The sequence below is a fragment of the Ochotona curzoniae genome, unplaced genomic scaffold, assembly GCF_017591425.1.
Source record: "Ochotona curzoniae isolate NIBS_2020 unplaced genomic scaffold, NIBS_Ocur_1.0 patch120, whole genome shotgun sequence".
In the NCBI taxonomy this organism is placed as follows: Eukaryota; Metazoa; Chordata; class Mammalia; order Lagomorpha; family Ochotonidae; genus Ochotona; species Ochotona curzoniae.
In genome coordinates this window covers 401,325-427,041 of record NW_024466663.1, presented here as the reverse complement: position 1 = coordinate 427,041, position 25,717 = coordinate 401,325, and the positions used below count along the sequence as shown (strand labels likewise).

The 25,717-nt window shown below is 37.6% G+C and overlaps 1 protein-coding gene across 4 annotated transcripts in view; it reads right to left on the bottom strand.

Annotated features, from left to right (window-relative positions):
• Positions 1-25,439, bottom strand: part of LOC121166309 (inositol polyphosphate 4-phosphatase type II-like) — a 329,961-nt gene extending 304,522 nt beyond the window's left edge. For 2 of the 4 annotated variants that reach the window (XM_040995445.1, XM_040995448.1), the window contains exons 1-2: positions 25,224-25,439; positions 23,315-23,359 (exon numbers count right to left, since the gene is read on the bottom strand). In XM_040995445.1, coding sequence (XP_040851379.1) covers positions 23,315-23,359; positions 25,224-25,314 — 136 coding nt within the window. In that variant the 5' untranslated portion in view covers positions 25,315-25,439. The remainder of the gene's footprint in view (positions 1-23,314; positions 23,360-25,223) is intronic. The other 2 variants (XM_040995446.1, XM_040995447.1) reach the window with 1 other exon arrangement.
• Positions 25,440-25,717: the final 278 nt, after the last annotated feature.

Genomic DNA, 25,717 nt, shown 5'->3' with positions numbered 1-25,717 from the left:
AAGGCCAGTCAGGAAAAGCCACTGTTCCTGCTAGGACAGGAGGTGAACTGAGTAGTGCTGGCTCATGGACCCCCTGGTATGTGCAAAATCTGGCATTGGGAGAGGTTCTGATGGAGGAGCCTGGGCAACTCCTCTGGCAGGACACAGTCCCTGCAGGTAAGTGCAAGAAGCATGATAGGAAACAGCCCAGAACAGGCCATGGAAAGTTTCCCACTGGCATACATTTGGCATGGGTCGGGGGCAGACCAGGCTGAATCAGTTCACGTCATCCACTGGCAAATCCGAGCACCAGAACAGAGTGTGGGTCGAGCCAGGTTCAGTCACAACAAAAACCAGTGCACAATACAGAATGCCAAGGTGAGGTTGCCTGTACTGGATGTGACCGCAACGCCCAACCAGCACACGTGAGAATCAGGAAGGGAGAGGGCAGAGCTGGCAGGGGGAATATGGGGCGGGGGTCCCTTTGCCAGACAGCTACTCCCACTGGAGGGCGTGGGCTGGGAGGGGGACAGACCTGTGCAACTCATGTGGACTAGATCAGGGAAAAGCCAGGCTGGGCTGATTATTCCTACTGGTACAAACAAAATTAGAGTGGGTGAGGGTTGTTTGGGCTTAGCCACAGCATCAGCTGGCAGAAGCTGGCTAATTCTGTCAAGTCAAACTACAGAACCACCTGGAGAGTACATAATCCAGGAGTGAGAGAGGCCTGGGAGGGAAATAGTGGGCTCCTCCCTCTTGGGTTACCACTTCCACAGGAGGGCACAAAAACTAGGACAGGGGCTGGGGTGGCTAGACAGAGAGGCACTCAACAACATCCATGAGGGCTGGATAGTTGAGCTGGTTAGATGGAACTAAGCTTCAATACCCATCAACATGTACAAGAGCCAAATGGGATGTGGGACAGACTGGACTAGTCTGCTACACATACTGGCAAACAAAGACAGTGGACAGGCCTGGTGGGGGTTATTGTGGGTCACCCTTCCTAGGCTCCAGTTCCCACTGGTTTATGTGAGGGCCAAGTATGTGCTGGGCAGAACCAGGCTGGACTGCAACACCCATTGGTTCCAGTGGAAATCAGATCTGAAAACAGAACCAACCCAGCAATTGCAACCACCAGCTGATAGGGGCAATGGACTGTGCCAGGCCCTGTGCTTGCTAGAACACACAAGAATCTGGTCTGGGAATACCTCAAAGTTTCTTTGGGGATCTCCCCAGTCAAAATGCCAGATGCAGAACCCTAACCAAGAAAAGACAGAAGCAGTGAAATACAGGGCAAATGGAGACTCTATGATGGACTATGTCAATCAGTGGATTCTTCAATGACCTCATCGTGCTCAGAGTGGTGAGACTGGCAGCAATTCCTAACTGGTGAACTATCAAAACCACCTGAGCAAGTATCTCAGAGCATGCCCCACATCTGGGACTTGGGGTGGGTGGGAAACTGGGTGGGGCTTCTCCCTCAATATCCCCCTTTACCTCAGATACATGAAGGAAACAATATGGAAATAATAGTCTTACCCACTTCCCTATAGCCCTTGAACCTTTTTACCCTAATTAACTATGTAAAGATTATCAAAAATTCTTTTAAAAAAAGAAATAAAACAAAAACAAAGAAAAAAAAGGGGAAAAAAGCAGCTACTTGGGACACCACATTGTATACTGGACTGACTGATTCAAATACTAACTTCCCTGTTTTAATCCAGCTTCATACTAAAACTCATCATGGAAAACAGCAGATAATGGTTCACATACTGGAGTACCTCTCACTGACATCAAAGGACTGGATTGAATTCTGGGCTTCTGGCTGTGGTCTTACCCGTTCCTAGCTACTGTGGGCATACAGAGAAGGAGCCAATCAAAGTGTGATCTCTCTCCCTTCCTTTCTCTCCCTCTTTGTGTTGGTCTCTCCATCTCTTCTCTCTTTTTCTCTTCCCCTTTTCCCTTCCCTTATTCCTTTGTCTTCTAAATGAAAATTTAAAAATTAATAAAGCTAAAAGAACATAAGTTTTAGGATTTTTATTCTATTTTGTGTATTTGAAGTACCAACTATTTGAATCTAATTGGTAGTAACAAATAAGTTTTACTCTGCAATCATTCAGTCATCAATAGATTTGTATATCTATTTTTGCCTTTTAATGGCTTTGTTTTGGAGTGAGATAAAGTATTTTCCCAAACCAAGAAGCATTTAAATAGATACTGCATTATAGCTCAGGATCCATATGTGTTTATGTCCACCATATTATATTTTTTAAATTAAATACTGATAAAAATTGAAATAAAATTATTCTTAAAAAACAACTAACCCTTTTCCTCAGAAGAAAAACTAAAAATGTATGAGTGATCATTTTCCTTGTCAATTTTGACATAGTCATCAACAACTTGAAGATAACACTTTTTCAGCAATGGTGACATATAAAATGCCTTCAGCTACCCCTAGTCAGATTTGTAGAACATCCAGGCAGCTTTCAATCCCCACGAAATAAAGAAATAAAGAGGGACCGGGATGCTGTCAAATGCCTAAAGAAAGGAAGACCCACTGTGGCTTGATTTCAGAATCTGTTTAAAGTTTGAAATTCCTGTTACTGTGCAGTGTGCCACCAGAAGAGCTACACATAAAAATGTATCTGTTGTGGACTGTGGCCTGAGGGCAAGGAGTGGTCAAGCTCTCTGGTCTAGATGCTGTGGCTACTACTTGGACTCTGAGGAGAAGGGTCTAGAAGGAAAAGGACAGGAGTCTTCAGAGTCACTGTTGAGTCAAAGATTCTGTTTACTCCGCAATACTGTTTTTGAAGATCAAGTGTTTTTCTCATTTAGCCTTCATTTTGAAATCACGTCTAGTTAATTGCATTGCATAAAGTCGTTTTATCATTCAGATCAACTTTGAATCAAAGTCTAGAAACACCTCAATACATATGAGAAAGCTTATTCTAAACCATCATCGATTGTAAGACTCCCATTAAATAGTGTTTTGGATTCAGGCAGTACTCCTCAAATCCCAGCAGGTCTAAAATTTGTGTTGGTTATGGAAGGAGGAGGTAAGCAAGTGACTTTCATAGGCTTTCAGTACAGCAACGACATGACCCACTGGGATGATGTAACTTTCTGGCCCACCCCAAGCCTTTGTTTCTTCCCCTAAGAACTTTCTCTTCTGTAAAAGTAGGTCAATTCTCTTGCCTAAGCACCATGTCATCTCACTTCTTGCTATGAAGTATATGAGACATCTGGCAAACTTTATCCTCTTTTCCCCAGAACGAAGTAGGTGGGGTGTAAAAAGAACTCTGACAAGAATTTTCACATCTCTACAACTCAACACTCAAAATCAGCCAAAGGGATTTTAAGCATAGAGAAAAATTAAATAGCATAGCACATGGTGGATACAAAATTCATTTTGACACAAAACTTTATCTGAATGAGTCTAACCTAATGAGCTATATGAGATTGGTTAGGTTACTTTATCTTTTTGAATATTTTTGAATTTTTTACCTGTAAAATGAAAATAAAAGAATACATTTCATAAATTTATTATAATTATATATATGATGATATATATAATTGTCTATATAATTATATGTGTGTGTATATACATAATTGCAGGCAAATGAGAGTCCCTCAACATTATTGATATTCATATGAATGAACTTATACACTCCAAAATGCATTTTATCAATCTCGTAATTATACTTAAAATACATTTTTAAAACTTTACATATAAAATATTCCCAATTGGCCATAACTTGGGATAAAGACACTCGTTTTTTCCAATAATAGTACTTACTAAATTTATACACATGGTTATTTTCTTTTGTTTTTCTATAAGCATTTCTTAAACCCCTTTTTAAAAAATTCTTTATTTTTATTGGAAAGGCAGATATACAGAGAGGAGAAACAGAGAGAAAGATCTTTCATCCATTGATTCACTCCCAAGTGGCTGCAACAGCTGGTGCTGAGCCAATCCAAAGCCAGGAGCCTAGAGACTCTTCCGGGTCTCCCACATGGATGCAGGGTCCCAAGGCTATGGGCTGTCCTTGACTGCTTTCCCAGGCCACAAGCAGGGAGCTGGATGGGAAGTGGGACTGTTGGGGCACAAACTGGCTCCCATCTGAGATCCCTGTCGCTTTCAGGGCAAAGGCTTTAGCCGCTAGGCCACCACACCAGGCCCTCTTAAAATGTTTTATTGAATCATATTTCTCAAATAAATAAATAAATATATACATAAATGAGGCTTCGTTAACATAGTCTGTGAAACAGAATATGCACAAGGATAGTTGTTATTTTCACCTCTTATGAGACACTTATAAATGGGAAGACAACAAGAGAGGAAAGCTTTATTTTCCCTCTCACTGGTGTAACATACTGCAGCCATGCCACATGTCAATGGTCAATTCACTCTCTAGGGAAAGACTGGACTGGAAAGGTGGAGCCACTTCACTCAGAGGATCATGGCCAACATGGAGGTAGGGAAGCAATAATGACCGAGATGTACTAAGAAGCTTTGAACTTGCTCTGACAGGCCCTCCAAAGGCTACACATACTAATGAAGTATCTTTAACTTGCAATTAAAACTAAATGTGACAGTCAGCACTTAGTTATATATGCAGGCGTCAGTCTGATGGAAGCGCACCTCCTGTGTGCCCTGCAGACTCTTCAGAGAAAATAGAGATACGTCCATGTCCATTGAGACCAACAAGGACAATGGGAACACAGCATTCCAGGAGAGAAAAGGGGCCTACACAAAACAGGGCTGTAAGGAAATGACCATCTGGCTCCAGCCTTCCTCGGAAGCTCTGTTGTAAATCTTATCACTACTACTAAGTCTGTCAGCCGCTTCCTTGGTGATGCGGGCAAAGCTGTGTAGTCTAGCATATGGGGTTTAATCCACTTCTCAAATTCTTCATGTATGGTTAAGTTTCCACAAACATCACATATCTATTCTTCCTCCTTACACTTTAGAAAATTAGATTCCACCAATCAACTGATAAGCCAATTTCAGTTATATTTTCAGTGTAATAAATTATTGTACTCCATTATATGGTTTCACACTTACCATTTTATACTAGTAATTACAATCAGTTTAATCAATTTACAGAGTACATCAGAAGATATATGGAACACTTAAAAGCTTAATAGCCCCTCACCCTAATAACTCTGCTAGCAAAATAGCCTTATATGTTTTTAGTTTCCTCTTTTTTTTTATTCCTCTAAGTTCTGACTCTCTAAACGGATTTAGAAGATATGTGCCTAGTGACCTGCACATTGCATTCTGTGATAATTCAACCATGTATAGAAAAATAGTGACATAATATGCAGTGTTCCTTCCTCGCACCAATGCCCATGCTTTTAGAATTACATCAGAAGTGAGGAACACCCTGCTCATTTTTATAGAACTTAGTCTGTGTATTTATTTTAAAAGTAGAGAAAGTTTGACAGAGGGCTACCATCCACTAGTTCATACCCCACATGATGACAACAATTGGGCTGGGCCAGGCTAAAGCCAAGAGTTTCAAATTTAACTATATGACTCACGCAGGTGACAGAAACCCAGCTGTCTGAGCCATCATCTGCTGCTTTGCGGGATGAACCTTAGTGGAATGTTGGATTCCAGAGCTGGATTTGGAATCCCAGTACTCTGATCTTGGAAGCAGGCATTCTACCTCCTAGACTAAAAGCCTAATTCATCCATTGCCTTTTGAATATTTGGCTCAGAAGAGGGTGGCTCTTAATCACAAGGTGTTGATTTATGAACATTGCTATATATCCTTCTGTGCTCATTCTATATTCTCTGTGGAATCTTTAATAGACTTTTGTTCTTGATGTGGCTTTTCATCTTGCCTTTCCTGTTCATTTTCATTTATTTGCAATAGAGAAAGCCTGCCTTATGCAATTTTTTTCATTTGGTATTATCCCTTCTTGTTCTCTTTATCTCAAATTTCTTCTCTACCCTATTATTTTGTCACTCTAAAAGACAAGGTCATACAAGTCACTGCAATATATGAGGAATTTTCAAGGATCTCACAGAAATGTGTACTACTAAAAATCTATCATATTCCAAATTTTTTGAAAAATTTGGGACCAAAATAAAATGACCCTTTATTTCTTTTTACAGAAAACTTATGTAGTATTCTGATAAAAGTATTCTTAAGATATAGGACTACATGTTCAAGAATATATTATTCTTACAAATTACAGATTTTCTCCCAAGTAACTAACCATTAAAATTTATATTGAGGTAAAATAATTATGATATTTTGCCCAAAGCTGTTGTGATTTAATTAACCCACACATCTCTAAAGCAGTATTTTTTAAAAAAACAAGAACAAGATTTTTCAAATTATCGTTTTTTCACATGAAATCTTTTTTCCTTTTGTCCTTTAGGTCATATGATTCAAAATATAATATATCAAATTTAAAACAGTCCCCCATCTTTTTTTTTTTTAACCAAGAATGGTAGGAGTCATATAACTTGTAGCCAGAACTTTAATTTTAGGTTTCTAATGATTGACAAAACAAAGCAATTCAGTATTTAAGGTTCACAATAAGTCGGCTCAAGACATTGACATACAAAGAGACACACATTAAGTGAACAATAAATAAATAACTAAATAAATAAAGGAATCCTAATGCACTATTCCTTGAGGCATCTTAAAATAATGTTTTTGCTCCTCTACTAGAATCAGCAATGGCAATACATTCATACATATGGACATAAGTACACAGAAGTGTGCAATATGCATACATCACACACATGCATACACATGTATACAGACAGTACATGTATGTACATATAAACAGATGCATATATTTAGTTGGTTTTACTTAAGATAGTGTCTGAAAGGAAAGTAGAGCTGGAGGTTTGAAGCATACTTTACTCAACATTTACCAGGTGCAAGGTGGCACTGAGCTTAGATATTTTCGTTATGTTAGTACATGTTCAGGACAATAATGCGCCTATCTCTGCCTCATAGTTTTAGCCATGCATATGTATACTTTCTACTGACCTGTCAGTCAATATTACTAGACTTCAGAGTGTGATTCAAGAATGAAGACTGCGCTTTCAGCTCAGTATCCAAAAGTTACTTTTCTCAATAACATTCTGCTCTGTGTGGCCCTGTGCATACCCAATGAGGATTTAGCCTGTAAGTAGAATTTTAAAACTCTCAGCACTCTGATAATAGAATTCCAATAAAACTTGAGGAACGGATGAGGCTAATACCACAGGGAGAAAACAGATGACAGAGTTCTTGAGATACAGGTAATAATTTACAAGGAGGAATTTATGAAGCTTTGTTATAGAGTACTGCTTTTTTAAAAAAATCCTGCTACATTGAGATTTGAAACCCACTGCTCCTAACTTTCATCACAATTGCTTCACCTATAAATTACAGTGATTTCCTCAATATAAAAGGCTAAACTCAGATTGTTGGGAAATAGGGCACGTAATAAAATCTGTTACGTTTTCCCATAACAGAATAATATGAAATATACCACCACATGTTATGTCTCTCTGTTAAATAAAAACATGTCAGCATTTTAAAGGGAAAACTATAAATGGATGAAAAGATGAGAGGCATTGCCTTAGTTGGGAGCGATACTGATACTAACATAAATTTCCCAACCAGGAATAGTTCTCCATTTAAGTATCATTGAGGATTCTGGAAGGAGGGAGAGAGAAGGGAACTCTACCTGCACAATTGTGCTCCCCGGAAAGCTCCTCTGCTGAGGAACACAGGAGGTGCCAGCTGTACAGCAAATAGCTTATTTGCATTTGAAAAGAACACATTTTGTTCAAATCACTGTTGACAGTACCAGAAGACTCCCATTCTGGAGTTTGTCCCCCTGCTCCCTCAGCTTCTCTCATATCGATCCTTAGCAAAACCTATTTTATCTTGTTTTCTTGATTATTATCTAGTGGCTGAGACTCCAGCTTCATGCAACCGAATTAAAAACAAGTATGTGCCTGCATCTCTGTCAATTGTGGTACCCTGTGCTATCAGCTGTAAACCCCAAACTGGCCTGGCATCCCCTAACACTGCCTGCAGAGCTGGCTCTTTTTGTGCTTGCTCCAAAACCACATTTCACTTTGAAACAAGTGCTTGCAGCTTTCTGCTGCTCTTTTCAGCAGGAACATATGTGCTGCTTAAGAAAGGAGGAAAATGTTATGCCAAGCAGGGGAGCGTGTTGTTGAATACTAAAAGACATATCATGAGTCACTGATTGGAAATCTGTATGACTAGCACTAGAATCCCTAGATCAAAGATAAGAAAAAAGAAAAAGTGACAACCTTAATCATGCCTCTTCTCTAGGGCTCAGATGGCAACATATTTCCAAAGAATAACTACTGGCATGGAAGCAGAAAGGATCCTACCCAGGATCAGCAGAAGACCCCACTGGTAGACCCTTTTGAGAGTGGTTTAGGCGGAGCTATTTCCCTGTTCCATCCATGAACAAAGAGGAGGCCAGTAGGACTGCTACAGAAAAGGACTAGCAAGTTAGTGCTTTGGAGGCTAAAGCGAAATGGTTGAGAGAAGTTTGCTCAAAACTACAGGTCTTCTACTGAGGACTCTAATTGTCTAGGAGGCATTTTGGAGCCTGGGGAAGAATGAAGATACAGCAGCCAAGAATTTCACCTGGAGGGCTTGGCAGTACCCACCCATACCCGACTTCCCTTCCCCAACCCCAAGAATCTGAGGTCCCTTTGCTGGAACAGGAAGCAGCAAGCAGTGTGGGAAGCAGCTGTTCAACCCTGATTATTGCAAATACCTCATACTGACTCATGGTCTGGGATTCATCAAAGCCTGAATAAGGCTGTGCTCAGATGCAGTTTCCTGACCCACAATGCTCCAGGAGGATTACATAGTATATACTGTACTCAGGACTTAAATGTAAGAGGTAGTGCTTAAAGTCAGGACAACAATTTACTAGTAAAAAATTGTCCCTGTCAATGCATTGGACTCTGCAGCTACACATAGGTCAACAGTTTTATGAAACTGCTATTGCTCTAATGCCAGATATTTTAAAGTGAGATTAAAATATTAAATTAAAGAATTAGCAATAAGGGGGGAAAGGAAGAATGAGGAAAATATATGAATCCAGGGGGATAATTACTTTCTCATCTATTGTCTCCTTTGAGATCATCCCTTGGGGAGGATATTTTGAAAAGTCAAAGCTGATGCCCTCCCATTTTGTTCGAATCATCAATTCTAGGTGCTATTTGGTGTCAGCAAAAGAAAATCTCAATCCTTTGGTTCAATAATGGGGCTTTGAGGATGTTTATTTTTCTGTCATAAGATGGTTGACTCACAGGAAAAAGAAAAAAAATACATGTATAAGATTCACACAAATAAATGAAAGCTAGAAATGACTAGTGATACAGCACATCAGAACAAGGAGGAGTATACAAGTGAGAAAAACCAAGATCGACCACGTAGAGGTTAGAAAAGGAAGAACACTCACAAATCCAACAGACTGGAAATAACCTAGAGTGGACATTTTAAAACTCAGACAGGATTTCTAAGAGAAATTAAGAGCAAACTTCTCAAAATATTGGGGCTCTCCATGGAGAGTCATCTACCCATGTGGAATACATGGATGAGGTTTTGGCCTCAATCAGGCCAACCAGGGAAATCTGTGAAATTAGCCAGTGAATAGATCTCTCTTTCTGTCCATCTCTTGTTCTCTCTCTAAAGCAGAATTTTCATGCAGAGAATTTCAGTATGCAAAACGAGTTTTTGTTTTTTTTTTTTAAGAGAGAGAGGTCCCCTGCCTTAGTGATAGAAGAGGGCTCCAAAGGAGAAAAGACCTGAGAAAATGGTGGAGGTGTTATCTTTTACATACAATTTCAGGGAGGGCGAAAAATGAAATCACAGGTGGGGAGGGGAATTCCCTCCAACAGAACAGCTCCTTGTCAGAAGGGTCCCGTGGGCTGCCCCCTCCTCCCAACTCTTCAAACCTGATATCTCATGCCCCATCTCTGCTTCTACAGGATAAAAATTCAAAGAGCTGCAAGGCAACACTTTGAACTGCTCAAAAATCAATGGGACTTCTTGACCCTTATTAAATTTAAGGTAAAACTGGTAGTCAGGGAGGTAGAATTCACATCCTAATTGATGCTCTACTCAGCAGCCCAGTCGCTACTCTTGTAGGAAAACCAGAATACTTTAGGATCTTCTCTTTCCAAAGAAGGCTAGGAGGGAAACAAGATTTTATATTTTCTTATATATATATATATATATATAGAATTTATTTTTGTATCTGAAAGGCAGAGTTACTAAGTGTGAAGAGGAGAGACAGAGATATTTTATCTGCAAATAACTTCACCAGGGACCAGAGACCGTAATTACCAATTATCCCATTTGACTCCTCACACTAAGAATGTAGGATAACTTTTTTTCAAAGGTCACCTTGTTATTCTTACTTGCTTTGCACTTTGAATAGCCAGAATTTGAGGGTATTATATCCTGATCCCAACTGTGTGATTTTAGATTTATTAAGTCTCCATATTCCCATCTGGAAATGAGGACAATGACTATACCTATCCTGAATGCTTGTGATGATCCAGTGCAATGTGTGAAAAAAATTATTCAATTCCTACAAATGTATTACGTATGTGCCTCTTTCTTCCAAATCTATTAGCTCAAATATTCTGTGAATTAGGAATTATTAATCATTCTTTATACATAAGGAATGTCAGAAGACACTAAGGACATGACTAAAAAGAGTCATTTCACGGAGCAATCATTTATATACCTATCACCACTCTAAGTATGGTTAGTATACAATCTCATTTTGTGTGAAACTCAATCCAATAGCAATGCAGTATTAGGCTTATACCCACAGCCAGCTCATATCTCATGGCCCAAAGGCTCTAATATAAATAGCTGAGCCATGCTCGGAAACACCACGTTCACCTTGCCTTCCTTCAGCAAGGGAGCAAAGGATGTGCAAACTTTCTGACATCAGTCCACTTCTACTGTTTCAGTTGTCTAGTTTTCTTCTTGTTAGTAGCAAATATCCACAAGTAATCACATGTTTCCTGAGTGTCACAATACAGCTATCTCAGTTACATTGTAGAATTTTGCACATCCAGTTTTATACAGATAATTCTGCACATCAGATATACCGTTTAGTTACAGGAGCCAAGTTGTTTAGCTCAGCTTTTAGCTGACTCTTTCTGTCAGCTCTCTCTTCAAGAACCCCATGCCCATTAAGACCAACTTTCTTCTGAATTTAATTTGTGAGCAATGAAATACAAACAGTTAATTAGTTTTACTCTTTTGGAATTATAAAATGAATTAAGGCTAGCAAGAACATCAAAGCATTTCAGGAGCATATCTCAGTCTGGATATTTATTTTACAAAGAAACACATGAAGATAAAACAATAGAATCCATGCATGAATTTGGTTCTTGGACACATAGTGAATACCTTAAATGTAAAATGTGTGTTCCATGAGTTTAGGTGACAGAATCACAGGAGTAAAAAGGAAAGCAAATTTTCTATTGTATGGATGTTAATGGTGTAATAGGACAAGAAGTTGAAAAAGAGAAATTAGAGAAAAGTCTAAATTTGGCAATAAAATTCAAAGTTGGGAGACTCTGGATCCAGAAAAGCTTCTCCGATGAAGTGACATTTGGGTGATGATTGTGTTTCCCTAAGATTAAGCTGAAAGAAGATAATAAATATGAAAGCAGATATGTGCGGCCTGCTTGAGAAGCAGAGAGGAGACCCAAGCAGGTGATACAGAATGAGCTCAGTCAGCAAAAGATAGGGTGAGAAAGGCCTGCTCTTTAAATATCATGTAGGATGTGGTCAGATATTTGATTTACTGCCTGTGAAGGCAAGCCACTAAAGGCAATGGAGAAATTTAGAACACATTTCCAACACAAAAGAAATGGGACTGATGATATGTTAAATGTGAGATTATAAAGAGAAATCAAGTAGCAGCTAAAGTATGGGAATGAATGTGGTGGTACATTTCACAGACAAAGGAATATTTTAAGGGATAAGAATGGGGATTGAGCAGTCACTTATCCCTCCTTTTTTCCCCCCATTTTTCCCTTCTTAATTTTACCTCCAAGACAAGTAAAGGGAAACAGGAAATGTGAGCAGAAGAGTTATAAATCTAGAAAACAAAGGCTGTTTTGCAGGCCATGAAGTGACATGGAGTGATGTGTTTAGGTTTTGCAATGGGAGAGAACACTCTGAATTTTTTGAATTTAAACAAAGTTTGACCTGGGAATATCTTGTTTGTTCAAACTCATTTCTGCCTTCTTATTACTACAGATAACAGCTGTGTGAATAATCTCTCAGTTGTAAAATATAGGTAGCGGGGTAGGAAATCAGAACACATGAAAGCTTTGAATTTTCCCCTACCAAGTATGCAGCTGCCAGTCAGTCACTCAACCTCACTGATCCTTCCCCTGAAAAACCAGAAGGCATCATCTCTGCCAACAGCAAATGCTAAAGCTTATATAAGACACATCTGGGAGCAGAATGTTTTGTACAACAGAATAAGGGGAATTTGTATTAGTCTTGCCTTCCACTCTACCAGGTCTCTTTTCTTGCCCACGACATGGTCCCCTGTTGGCCCAGGGTATGTTTGGATGGCATCTGCCCAACAAGAATGCTGACTAACCCATCTCAACCATGCAATTAAAGCACCAGGATGGGCCCAGCACAATAGCCTAAAGGCTAAAGTCCTCACCTTGTGCATGTGCCAGGATCCCGCATGGGCTTTGGTTTTAATCCCGGCAGCCCAGCTTCCCTTCTAGCTCCAATCCTGCGGCCTGAGAAAGCAGTCAGGATGGCCCAAAGCCTTGGGAACCCGCACATGCGTGGGAGACCAGAAAGAAGCTCATGGCTTCTAGCTTCAGACTGGCTTATCTCAGGTTGTTGCGGTTACTTGGGGTGTAAATCAGTAACAGAAGATCTGTGTGTGTCTCTTTCTCTCTTTATACTTGACTTTCCAATAAAAATAAATTAATCCTAAAAAAAATAAAAGCACCAAGGTTACTTTCTCCTTACCAACTCTATGGACTTCGGTTTATACACAAAGCAAATAGAGCCTGAAGGGAGTAGGAGCAGCTACTGAAAGCTCTACTTTGTACACTGAGTAGCATTCTGAGTACTAGAAAATAGGGGAAAGCAATTAATAGAACACATGGAAGGGGAAATAGAATACATAGGGTATATTGGTCTTGAATGAATGTTAAAGAAATAAAGTATGAAGGAATTATTTAGGGGGGAAATCTATTAGCAAATGGCTTGCTTAAGCCATGTTCTGCTATCAGTATAAGTCTGCAGAGTGACATCTGGTCAAGGACACTTCTTAACTAAAGCTTCTACAATAAACTACTTATAAATAAATGAAACAAGAAGAGGAGATATATTTCACGGCAACACAGTTCAGTTAAATGATCCAGTCATGGCAAGAGGAGGTAAGGAATAAGTGTGACCTCTCATATAATTTTCACTTATTTATTAACTGACGGCACATATCTCAACATCTGCACTAAGTATCAAGCTAGAATATAGACACAGGTCAGCAAAAGAAAAGGTCCCAGGCCAATTACAAAACACATTAAATCTTTGAGCCAAGTGCATCTCCACATGGCAGAAGCCCACTTGCTAAGAAGCCCTATTAGATCTATGCTATTGTCTTTCAACTATATCTTTATTTCTATAGTACAAAACACCATGGGGTAGCTGGCATGATGTCTGCTGGTTAATCACCTGGCTGCAGGTGGTAGTATCCCAGATAGACACTGGTTTGTGTCCCAGCTGCTCCACTTGTCATCCACACCCTGCTTGTAGCCTGGGAAAGCAGCAGAGAAGGGCCTGAAAATTTGGGATGCATTGCACCAGTGTGGAAGACCTGGAAGTGGCTCCTGCCTTTATGCTGGCTTTGCTCCAGTTGTTGTGGTGACTTAGAAGAGTGAGCCAATGGTTGGAAGATCTTTGTCTCTCTTTCTCTCTGTAAATCTTTCTAATACAAATAAATAAATCTTAAAAAAAAACTAGGGAAGTCTTAGAAATTCTCTGTTGCTCATCTTTTTCTTATTCCTGTTCCTTCAATAGTTAAACACAAAGAACACAGCATTTCTCTGTCCTAGTTAGGGTGCATGTGAGTCTGCAAGCCATTCACCTTTGTAATAATTATTAAAATAAAATTAATTTGGGTTACCACAAATAATAGCCATGTGATCATATGAAGGTCACTGAACTTGTCAATGAATGTGAACAAAGAGAAGCACCTATTGAGTCTTTTTTTAAAATATATTTTTATTTTGAATTTTGAATTGTGAGGTATAATTTTGTGTAGGTTGGGATACCCGACTATTGAGTCTTTTGTAGGAACAAAGTGAAAATGAATGGGCTCAACCTGGTTCTCAGAAGGTATTCAATAAGTGGCAGCTATCATTGCATATGAAAAATACACTGCCATAACCTGCTGATGACTGAGTGAAATAGTCACTCAAGGTAATTTTCTAATAAAAGTTAATACATAGTTTAGTATATTCTAACAATCAGTTTAAGTGCTTTGACCATAATTACTCAGCTTTCATGACAACCTTAAAAAGGAGATGGTGATACTTTTTTTTTTCATTTTGGAGACAGGAAATAGATTCAGACACTGCATTTCTTCAACATCTACTTGGGCTGGGTAGTTACGAGGTAGAGGCTGCAAGGGCAAGCAGACTGACCTCACATGACCAGCTCTTCATGGGTGAATTATATTGCCACCTTACCCAGGTTCAATTTCAGCCTAAACTAACATTTTTATTTAGTTGTCTTCATTTCAGTGTTTCTGGTAAATGTTTATTCTGAAAATTAACTCCTCTAATATATTGCTAGTTATTTATTGTTGTCAAAATTAAGAAACAAAAGGACATCCCTGGGAAGGCCCTTCTGTATGCAAATTCTATGCCATTAAGCAACTCCCAGGGACACCTGTAAAAACTGTGTTCTAAGTCTCCAAGTTTCCGTTAACACAGCATGAAAGGGAGTAACACTCAATTTTCTCATGATTTGCAAGTTGTATAATTTCTTATAAATAGAGTCTAAAGTTGGTGTTCCTTTGCAACTTTAAAAGAAGTTCCTAATATCCATGCAACAGTTGTAAAATACTGCAAGAGAATGTGTAGAGATTTAACTTATTTTCAAGTTGGGTTATATGTAATGAAAAATGAAATATAAATGAGCACTAAATGCATCACATTGGAAAATACGTTCTAGAATTTTATGTCTCATGTTTTCTACTCCCTCTGTATGGTTTCATGCATTTGTTTTGTTTTGTTTTATTTTATTTTGTTTTAACCAAGTGGAATTCTGTTCATCTAAGACATGGTCCAAATCTACTATGTGGCCATCATTATATTTAATCACTATTTGCTCAATGCTTAAACAGTTCCAGGCCCGTAGCTTTATTTTGCTTATATCACAACTGGCTAGCATTATTACAGCTGTTTGGGTCTCACGTATTGCCAACAAATTCTTGGGAAGCACTGACGTGTGTAAGGGCGGGTGTTATAAGCCAATGGTTACAGGAAGCATCTTCAAGCACATGAAACTTGGCACCCATGAGATCTTTGAAAGGTTAATCTTTGGGGAATCTCAGATTCATTTGCCAGTTAAAGATAATGTGGTGGTCGTGTTCAGGATTCCTACCACACTTCTCACCTTGAGCTTACCAGTTTATACTTGTGCCTGTCTAAGCTTCCTTATCTATAAAATAAGCCTGGTAATAAAACAATTACTCATAATGAAATTGAGAGAATTAAAGTAATTAATCTATGTAAATTATTCAGAACAACATTTTGTAAACAAGTCAGTACTGAATAATTATTAGTTGTTTTCAGTACTGTCTTACAGAACCACGGCAAGGAATAAATGACATAATTACTTTAAAGAGCTAAGAACAGAGGATTTGTTAAATATGATAGCTCCTCCAGCGATCTCCTGCTACTCTGCACAACGCACTGTCCTTAGCAGATGCCTAGAAATTAGTTGCTCCACGGAACACAATATTTTGTGTGGGATGGATTATAGTGTACAAATTAAGAAGATGGTAACAGATTTATAATGAGGAAATAAAATATAGGAACCCCAAGCTTTGCCTAATTTTGAGCAGCTGCGTAGTTTGTTGCTTTAAAGCTCAACTTATGTCCTATATAGCAAAGTGACTTTTTTTTTTAACCAATAAATGAATACAAAAATATATGTCTGTGCATGATATCCCCTGTGATATGTCTAGCATATTATTTTAAAAGTGAAAATTCTATGGAACTTGTACTAACATCTTCCATTCTCCCACTGGCATTTTTAACAAGTCAGAACAATCATTTATACAAAACAAACTAGCAAGAGACAAGAAAGGTGAATACAGAAGAGAACTGACATGTAAGCTGTGCTCCCTGAGATTTTTTTTTCTTTTAGAGAAACGTGTAAAACAAAATCTGATTTACTGCAATTCGTAAAGTCTGAGTGATATGACACAGAGGCTAATAAATGCTCCCGCAAATTAGTAAAGCCATGTGTGGTGATTAGGCTGTTATTTTTTAATGTGACTTGTCAGTTTAGGCAAACCACAAGCAATTGATCGCATGACAGTTTTCCCATCTGTGGTATTGGCTATTGGAAGTACAGTGGCTCTTTCCATATGTGAAATACAAACTCATTATGCATACGGTAATATAGAATCTACCAAAATAACAAAGTATTTAGAATCAGTACTTTCTTGAACAAAAGATTACCAACTGAAATAACATTAGAGTTTAATCACTGAACACTATATTAAGAAACAGTTTCTTCCTTATGAAAAGCAGAGTTTCTGCGACTTGTACACCTTGATTTATTTAGTAATACCGCTTACAGTAGTAGACCTTATATCGCTTGTCGCGTAAGTGTGAAGTTAATTTCGTATAAAGCATGTGGAATCACAGATTTTTCAGAAGACCAAGAATAATACTTTGTAAAAAGAATACTGTTTCTTTTTCCCTTCTAGATTAACAAAATGGATGATCTTTCTCTAACTTGGTATAACTGTAAGAAAGCAGTTATTCCATGTCATTACCTGTGCATCTTCTGGATTTGAAGATTTTGCCTTATTCCAAATATCAACTGCCTGATTATATCACTCTCCTGGTCTTGATGTGTATCTCCCCTCCCTCTACTTATCCTAATTCTGTTTTTCTTCCTTCAAAAAATTGTATAAACCAATCTTCAGTGATCATCTTTACTGATTTTACCTTCTCACACAAATTTTACCCTTTATGTATCCCAAAATATTCTCAGAAATGCAAAGAAATATTGTCACCCTAACTGTCTCTAAGGATTTCCAAAGCCTTCATCTGACCCAATTAATACCCCAAGCTGACTGAACCGAAAGAGGATTTCAATGTTTCAGATACAACCCTTTCTTCTTCAGCTTCTTTACAATTTTTTTTTTAAGAAACAGCACCTCATTGCAAAATCCATATGGTGCATTGCAAAGACTGTGGAAGATACAAGAAATCATAATAAGCAGAGTAAAAATTCTACAGGCTGGTGATAGTCACATTTGAAGACATCCCTAACTATTCATATACTTCTGCTCTCAGACATAGCTTGATAAAAACCATATTGTATATGCAGTTTATTATCCTACTCCTACTGGAGTCATTTGCTTTCTAGAAAGATTTACTTTTCTGTTATTAGCCGGATTCTAAAACTTTCATATTTTCTTGTAAGTTAAAGTATCCTTTTAATAAATGATTCTTAGTGGCTACCTCATATTCCATCTTAAATATGCATGTTTGAAGCTTAAACAACAGCACATACAGCTTAGTTCCGAGCTACGCGAGTCTATCCTTTCTTTCGCCTTTCCTGGATTGGACCTATCAGGAAAAAGCTGACATGAGATGGCAGCGAAGTTCCACATGGGATGAACTCATCCTACATCAAAGCACCTGCTTACAGCCCAGTTTCTTCCCTCCCAATACAGCTTCCTGATAAAGTATACACTGACAGGCAGCAGGTAACAGATAGTTCAAGAAATCTGGCACCTGAAACAAGTATGGGAGATCCAGACTCAGTTCCAAACTCTTGGCTCTAACCTGACCCAAGCTCTGGTTATTGAGGGAAATTGAAGAATCAACCAGTGTATGGGAAAGCCTCTCTGAAGCTATCTATCTATGTATCTTACTTTCAAATAAGTAAATAAGTAAGCCATTCTCATAAAAGCAGTGAGAGGGTGAGACAAATAGGGTTAGCTCTGAATGAATTATGTATGACCATATTTAAGAGATAGGTATCATAGATGTATATATTGCCTTTTACTGGTTTTCACCTGTGTTTTTTTTCTAATATAAATTTATAGCAGTTGATGAAGGTTTATCAATTTTAGATAAAACTAAATAATAAAGGCTCTGTTACATAACTTGAATCTCAGATTACTTCCATTTTATGAACCAAGAAAACCTTCCAAGGAAGAGTAAGTACATGTTAAAAAGGAAATAAATTCTTGACAAAAAAAAAAAATTCCACAAAGAAACACACTGTCAAAAGATAAAACAGCTTCATAAGACAAAATCTTGCAAAGTCAGCAGATATCAAATTCCTTATCTCCCCTTCTTCCCCTTATTCACTGGGGCCCCAGCAGCACCAATCCCCAGGTTTGATTCAACACCTAGGTGCTGGAAGAGAAGAAATCAGAAGAAGCATGGCTCAGCATCTCTCCTACCTCAGAATTCAGCTACTGGGGTCTGAGTTTTCTAGTAGCTCAGCAAATGGTTTAGCGCTATCCAGCCATTTCTCACGTGGCTGGTTTTGGAAGATCAACTTGTAACTTGGTATCATGCCTAAGTAAGCCAGTAACTGAATTACCTCTTTTTAATCCTAATACCTGCTGTTGAAATATCAGCTGGTAATCTGTTATCTCTTTTTTGGAAAATCCCTTGAGCCTTAGGTTAAGGATGTCTGATTATCAAATCTATGCCTACATCTCCAATATGCATCTTTGGGCACATTTTCCTTTGAATTTGAATCTAAAATGACTCTTCTTCCCCAAAGAAGCCAAGTGTATTCGCCTCAAAAACACTATTTAGTTACTCTGATATTGTCCCTGTAAAATGTAACACCATTTGAATCCATTTCTTTTCCCTACCTTTCCTCCCAAAAATTAAGTCAATGAGTTACATCATTAGAGATTTCACACTAGCCTGAGTGTTCCCTTTTCTATTGTAACCAATCCACAAAATGTGTCATTTATTACACCTCTCACCTGAGCAGTTGACATCTATAGAGTATCAGTCATCAAGGTATAAATTAATTTTAAGAACATGACTTCATAGAGTTAAGGTACATAAGAATCACATGTAAACATGTGTGCCATTTTATCTTAAGTATTTCACAGTTCTGTATCATTCTTGATTTCTCATATGTAAGTGGTATATATATATGAAAATGTAGAAACTTGTTCTTATAAATATTTATTTTTTTAAGATTTATTTTTATTGGAAAGGTAGATATACAGAGAGTAGGAAAGACAGAGAGGAAGATCATTTGCCCTATGATTTACCTCCCAAGTGACCACAATGGCCAGAGTTGATCTGAAGTTAGGAGCCAGGAGGTTCCTCCAGATCTCCCATGCGGTTGCAGGGTCCCAAGGCTTTGGGCCATCCTTGACTGCTTTCTCAAGCCACAAGCAGGGAGCTGGATGGGAAATGAGGCTGCTAGGATCAGAACCGGTGCTTCAGGGGTGAGGACATTAGCCACTAGGCTACCGTGTTGGGTTCTATAAATATTTATCCTATTGACTCTGGAGATAATAAGCGTAGGCATAGGGTATTCAACATTATGAGAATTTTCAAGGTAAATGATTTTTAAACAAATCATAGAAATTTCTTGTATATAATTTTCAAGATCAATATTTGTCCATACTTAATCCACAAGGGTATGAAGAATAAAATATGCCCAAATTTTAAAGAAATAATCTTATTTTTAAATGTGAGCTTTACTGATATGAAAACTTTTGTTGAAACATAAACTCAGTTCTTTCAACTTTTTACCTGCTTCATTCTTTGAAAAATAAGTATCAAAACTTTCAAGGAAAAAAAAAAGCAACGTAAGTTGAGCCAGATACACAATTGTAAGGATGAATTATTTAATTTAAATGCAGCCAGCCATTAGAAATATGGGTATAGATAACAAATGATGTAATCTACTCATTTTTTCTAATATATCTCTACGTCTTATGTTAGCAAAACATGTTTAATCACTCATTTACCTAATTGAACAAATCCAACCTCACTTATTTGAATAACGATCTTGCAAGGAAATTCTGCAAGAGACAATTTTATATTGGTACACAAAAATGGCAAAAGCAAACCCTCCATGAAAAATAATGCACAAAGAGCAATTTGACAACTAACAAAACATGACAACACGCTGCTTCCCCAATTTAAAAATTCAGACTATTAAAATCCTCAATTTAGAGAATCAAGTTATCAAAAACACAATTAGGAAATTAAGTGGAAAAAATCCTCTACCTTGCTTTACTTCTTTAATTTATTATTTTGCCTCCGATGGCATAAATATGCCCAATTCCAAACCAGAATTAAAGCTATGTTAATGTGATTGTTCCCTATCATTCATTATGAAGTGAATACTAATTATTTACTCTTTAGTAGAAACGAATTTATGGGATTAAGAAAACTCAAAAGAAAAAAAGGTGATACGTATATATTAGGGAACTTTAAAAAGTTAGTGGAAATGCAATTATCATTAAATTTGATTTTTCTATGAACTCTTTGATATTCGCTAGTACAGTTAAATCTGACAGATTAGCTGTGCTGTCATCCAGAGAGTATTTTTTTTTAAGAAATTCTTCAATAAATGGAACGGTTAAGTATGTTCAAGTACCAATAAGCATAATGGTTTGGGGATATTTCTTCCTGGAGCATGAACACAATTCTAGGGAGGTCTGGGAGTGAAGGTGGGCAGACTTTGCCCTAGCAGTTAAGATGACTGCTAGGAGTGTCCTCTGACTTCAGCTTTTCCTAATGTACCCTGAGAGGCAGCCAGAGATGGTCCATGTGAGTGGTATACCCTGCTACCCATGTAGGAAACGTAGAAGGAATCCCCAGTTCCTAATTTCCACCTGACCGAGCACTGGATGCCGCAGGCATCTGAGGAATGAACCTAAGGCTGGGTGCTAGTGCACTCTTTCTCTCTCTGTCAAATAAATTGCACACACATAAAAGATCATTCCCTGAAGACTCTAGATAACTTGCTTTTGTAAACATTTGCACTCTTGTCAGATATTTATTACCATCTGATAAAATAAAATTATCTATGAGTAAGAATCCTGGCACAAATTTCAAACAAAAATAGAGAGAAAACTGAGTATTTTCTAAACTAGAGAAATATTGTGATGAATAAATACTTTTGATGGTGGCCTCTTAATTTTTTGATTCAAAACAAGATACACACATGATGACAGAACTGCTTCTGAACTTGACTGGGTTTTTAAGCAGAAAGTGTACAGTTAGCTGTTTGGATGAGAGGATTTTAACTGAAACAGAAGACTGGTCCTTGGCTCACACACAGTGGTTGCTGAACTTTTCAGGGCATCTTTTTGAATGTAAAAGGTGTGTTTCCTTTGGAAATGAACACTGGTAGATGATGAATGAAGTAGCCAGAATGTGGAGCGTGAGGCAGGAGGTGTCTGACCTTCCTTCAGCCCCTCAGTTACCCGTCTGAAAATTCTCTGTATCAAACACCATCTGAACATTCACTAGGAAAACTAGTGTGGCTTTAATGGTGTTAAATTCCAAGTCTCATGACTCTGCCTATTTTTCAACACTGTGGAACAAAGGAGATTCTAACACCCTTATTTTACAGTATCTTTCAGGTATAAGTTTAATTAAAAAAAAAATTTCAGGTCCGAGCGCGGTAGCCTAGTGGCTAACTAAAGTCCTTGCCTTATATGTGTCGGGAACCCATATGGATGCCAGTTCTAATCCCAGATGCTCCATTTCCCTCTCAGCAACCTGCTTGTGGCCTGGGAAAGCAATGGAGGATGGCCCAAAGCCTAGGGACCCTGCACCCACATGGGAGACCTGGAGGAACTTCCTAGTTCCTGACTTCAGATCAGCTCAGCTCGGGCTGTTTCGGCCACTTGGATAGTGAACCAACAGATGGAAGATCTTTCTGTTTCTCCTCTTCTCTGTAAATCCAGTGTTTCAATAATAAATAAATAAATAATTGTTAAAAATGTTTGTCAAAATACACATCACATACTTTTTGCCTCAAGTTATACTTCAAACCAAAGTATTTAGAAAAAGATATAAACTGAAAAGTAATGAATGAAAAAAAAAATAAGTTCCTAAAACAATCAGGACTTCAAAGCACTAAAAACCACTACAATAGCATACTTGTATTTTAATTTGACATCAGAAAATTTGAGAAACTGTTTTTATAGGTATAAAAATGTGGATGGTAACACATATCTGGTCTCAGTATGTGAAACTGCATATGCATATGTTGGTATATGTGTTGATCTGTGAAATTATTTTGAAAGCGTGACCTTTCAAAATATCTCAGAACTTTAAGAGGGAAAAAATTGTAGGAATATAAATAAGCCACATTTTTACCTTAATTAAATACTTTTGAGCAATAATTTTCCTTTGACATTTTTTGTAACCATGCATTTGAATCAGATACAAAGTGGTTTCCACCTACCAGTGAAGCAGTGGGCCAGTCTCAGAATGAGTAATTAAAATAGAGCCCTTAAAAAATTACTTTTCTTGACACATGCCAGTTCTTCAGAGTAGCTAAATCAAGTCAAAGTTTGAATTTAATGTTCAGTTTCCAAATGTCAAGTCTCTCTCTAGAAAATCAACATGTATGAGTGAATAAGGAGTATTTTTAAACAGAAAGTGGAATAAGAACTTTGTAATAACATAACAACACAAAGTGAGGCTCTACTTGTTGCCAGTCTCCAGCCCAAGGAGAAAAAAATAGATATCCATAGATTTCTAGAAATTAGTAACCAAACACAGCACTGTATCAGAATGAGTGCCAAGCATGGGATCTATGGTGAGAAGACTTCAATGAGATGCAAAAGTGTCTTACTAGGAGCCACTTGATGTTGGGGACTAAATCAATCTGCACCATAGTACAAGCTATTTCTTACAAATTTTGGAAAATAACATCTATAGTATAGTGTCGACTTCAGATGTATAACCTTTTTAGAAAGTCTATAAATATATAATGCTTTCACTGTTTACTATATACATTCTCATTATACTTATTGATATGAATAATGTGTAATTCCTTACCAAGTATGAATTCTAACTGTGGTTCATTTGGAGTCTTCTGGATACCTATAGATAACAGGTGCAAATTAAAAAGAAAAACTCATTACCAAGAATATGTCAATATTTTTACTATATTTCACTAAAATTTGGTCAATAAAGCTTAAAAGTAACTAATTCTCAGTGGAAGGCATAATATCTCTAGCAGAACTAAACAGATATTGTTAAAGATTTCGTTACTTTACTTAGCTCTATAATCATAAGGAAAGTGAGAAATATTTTTCATAAGCCATAACAAATACAAAACATATTTCTTCATTGTATTGATTTCTTTTGGATGCAGATAGACATACTAAGACTTCAAAAACAACCACCTCACCAAATGCTGTTCTCAAAGGGCCCTCCTTTCAAGATCGCTCTGATCTGCCATGAATAATAAATCATGAACTAAATGGATTAGTTGGGTTATGGTTGAAATCATATGGTGTTGAATATGCTGTGAACTTATTCACAGGTCAAAATAACATCCTATTATGCATTTCCTTTCTTAGAAACAACAACACAGATAAACAACACAGATAAACAAGGTCAATTTGGGTGGAAACCAATCTGAGAACATGAAAATGGGAACACCGAATGGTTAGAAGGTCCAGTGATTTGGTTAAAATAATTGATTATGTGGTAGAGGGCAGTCTGAAGACCACATATGGGCTGGGGTAAAAGCTTTTCTCAAACGAAGTAATGAGGACGGGGTGTATGCATGAGATGTTCTTTGTGACAGCTCAGCATGAGCTAAAGAGGTATGGTAAAGTAAGCCACTTGTCAATAACTGTAAGAATATTATAAAAATCCTTGCCTTGTTTTTCTTTCCTTGTGCATTGATCAGATGTCAGGTAAATTACTGTCCTTTGGTCACTTAAACATTGCAAAGCCATATATTTGTATGAAATAATCATTTTTATTCTCAGAGTTTAATTTTTTTTTAATCCAAGATAACTGTTTTCTCCCTCCTGCTGACATTTAACAATGCTGAGGTTAACAATTTCAGACTTTCAAGAGCAGTTAGAGTGACAGTCATTAGGTAGGTTTTTGTGAACTTCAAAGAGTCTGAATTCTTTAAAAGGTTATTTAACAATTAACTCTGCTGTAAGCCCTGACAAAAACATTTCTCAAACATTCACCCATCCAATACTATTTTCAAAAAATTATTTTTGTAACATAAATCAAACAAGGAGGTTAGGCACATAGTTACCAGTGCTAAATAATTGGGCCGCAAGAATCTCTTGAAAAGACACAACTCATACTAAACAATAAAATCTGTACCCTGGAATTTTAAACGTCTTCCAATGTTTTTAATTACTTAAATGGCATAAAAACCAATTATAATGTGCAAATGTAAGTCTCAGCCAAATCTCCAATCCTTTTCTAATTATGTGACTTAGTGCTCTCAGGTACAACAGGAAGTCTATGATTGCAATCCAGTAATTTTTTCCTAGTGCTTTCAGATCAAGTGCTTTTGGTTTCAAAAATGTCTATGTTCCAAAAAACACTTGCACATTAATATCTGTAAATTTCAAATAGAAGACATTTAAAAAAAATTTAATAGTGGCCAGGGCATGTGTTTAGAAGGAATTTATTAGTATGTTAGTACATATTAAAGAACCTTGATTCTACTATTTGATATTTCACTTTTGATGGACCATCGCCTATCTTACCATTTGATATTTCACTTTTGATGGACCATCGCCTATCTTACTATATAGGAAACATCTCTTGTACACTCAACATCAAAAAGAGAAGTACAGATTCAGCACTCTTACGTATGTCATCTGTTAGAACCCAAGGTCTATGAATACACATGTATTTACTTAATGATTCCATCCACTCAGTTTGCATCTTCAGAGAACTACAAAAGAGGGGCACACATGCTTACTGGTGAACTGGGGGTTTGCAGGATCATTTGCCTGGGCTGTGGGAAGAAAGTGCTGGCCTTCTTCTGATGTTCCTTCTTCTTTGATTTCCATGATGGAATTTCACAAATGTTTAATTTTTCCAAGATTTGCTTTCCAAATATTACTGACCAGTGATTCCGGGTTTAATGCAGATGTATCTTCACATTAGAGGCCTCTTGTTCAACTCTGAAATTCTGCACTTAGGAAACATTAAGAATGACGCTATCAGTTACTTTGAAGTTTATACAAGGTTAAGAATAATCTTCAAATTTTCTTAAAATAACCCCCCAGCCTATCCCACACATGCTTTCAGCGACACTTTGCAAGGTTACAGAACCATGACTCCTGGGTTAAATAGGTATTCTCAAAACAGTAACAGTAACTGCATGCTCACTAAGGCACTTGTAAAACCAAAGGCACATTTTCTTCAATTCTCTGAAAGAGCAGATAGTTGCAGGGGCTGCTTTTTTCACTA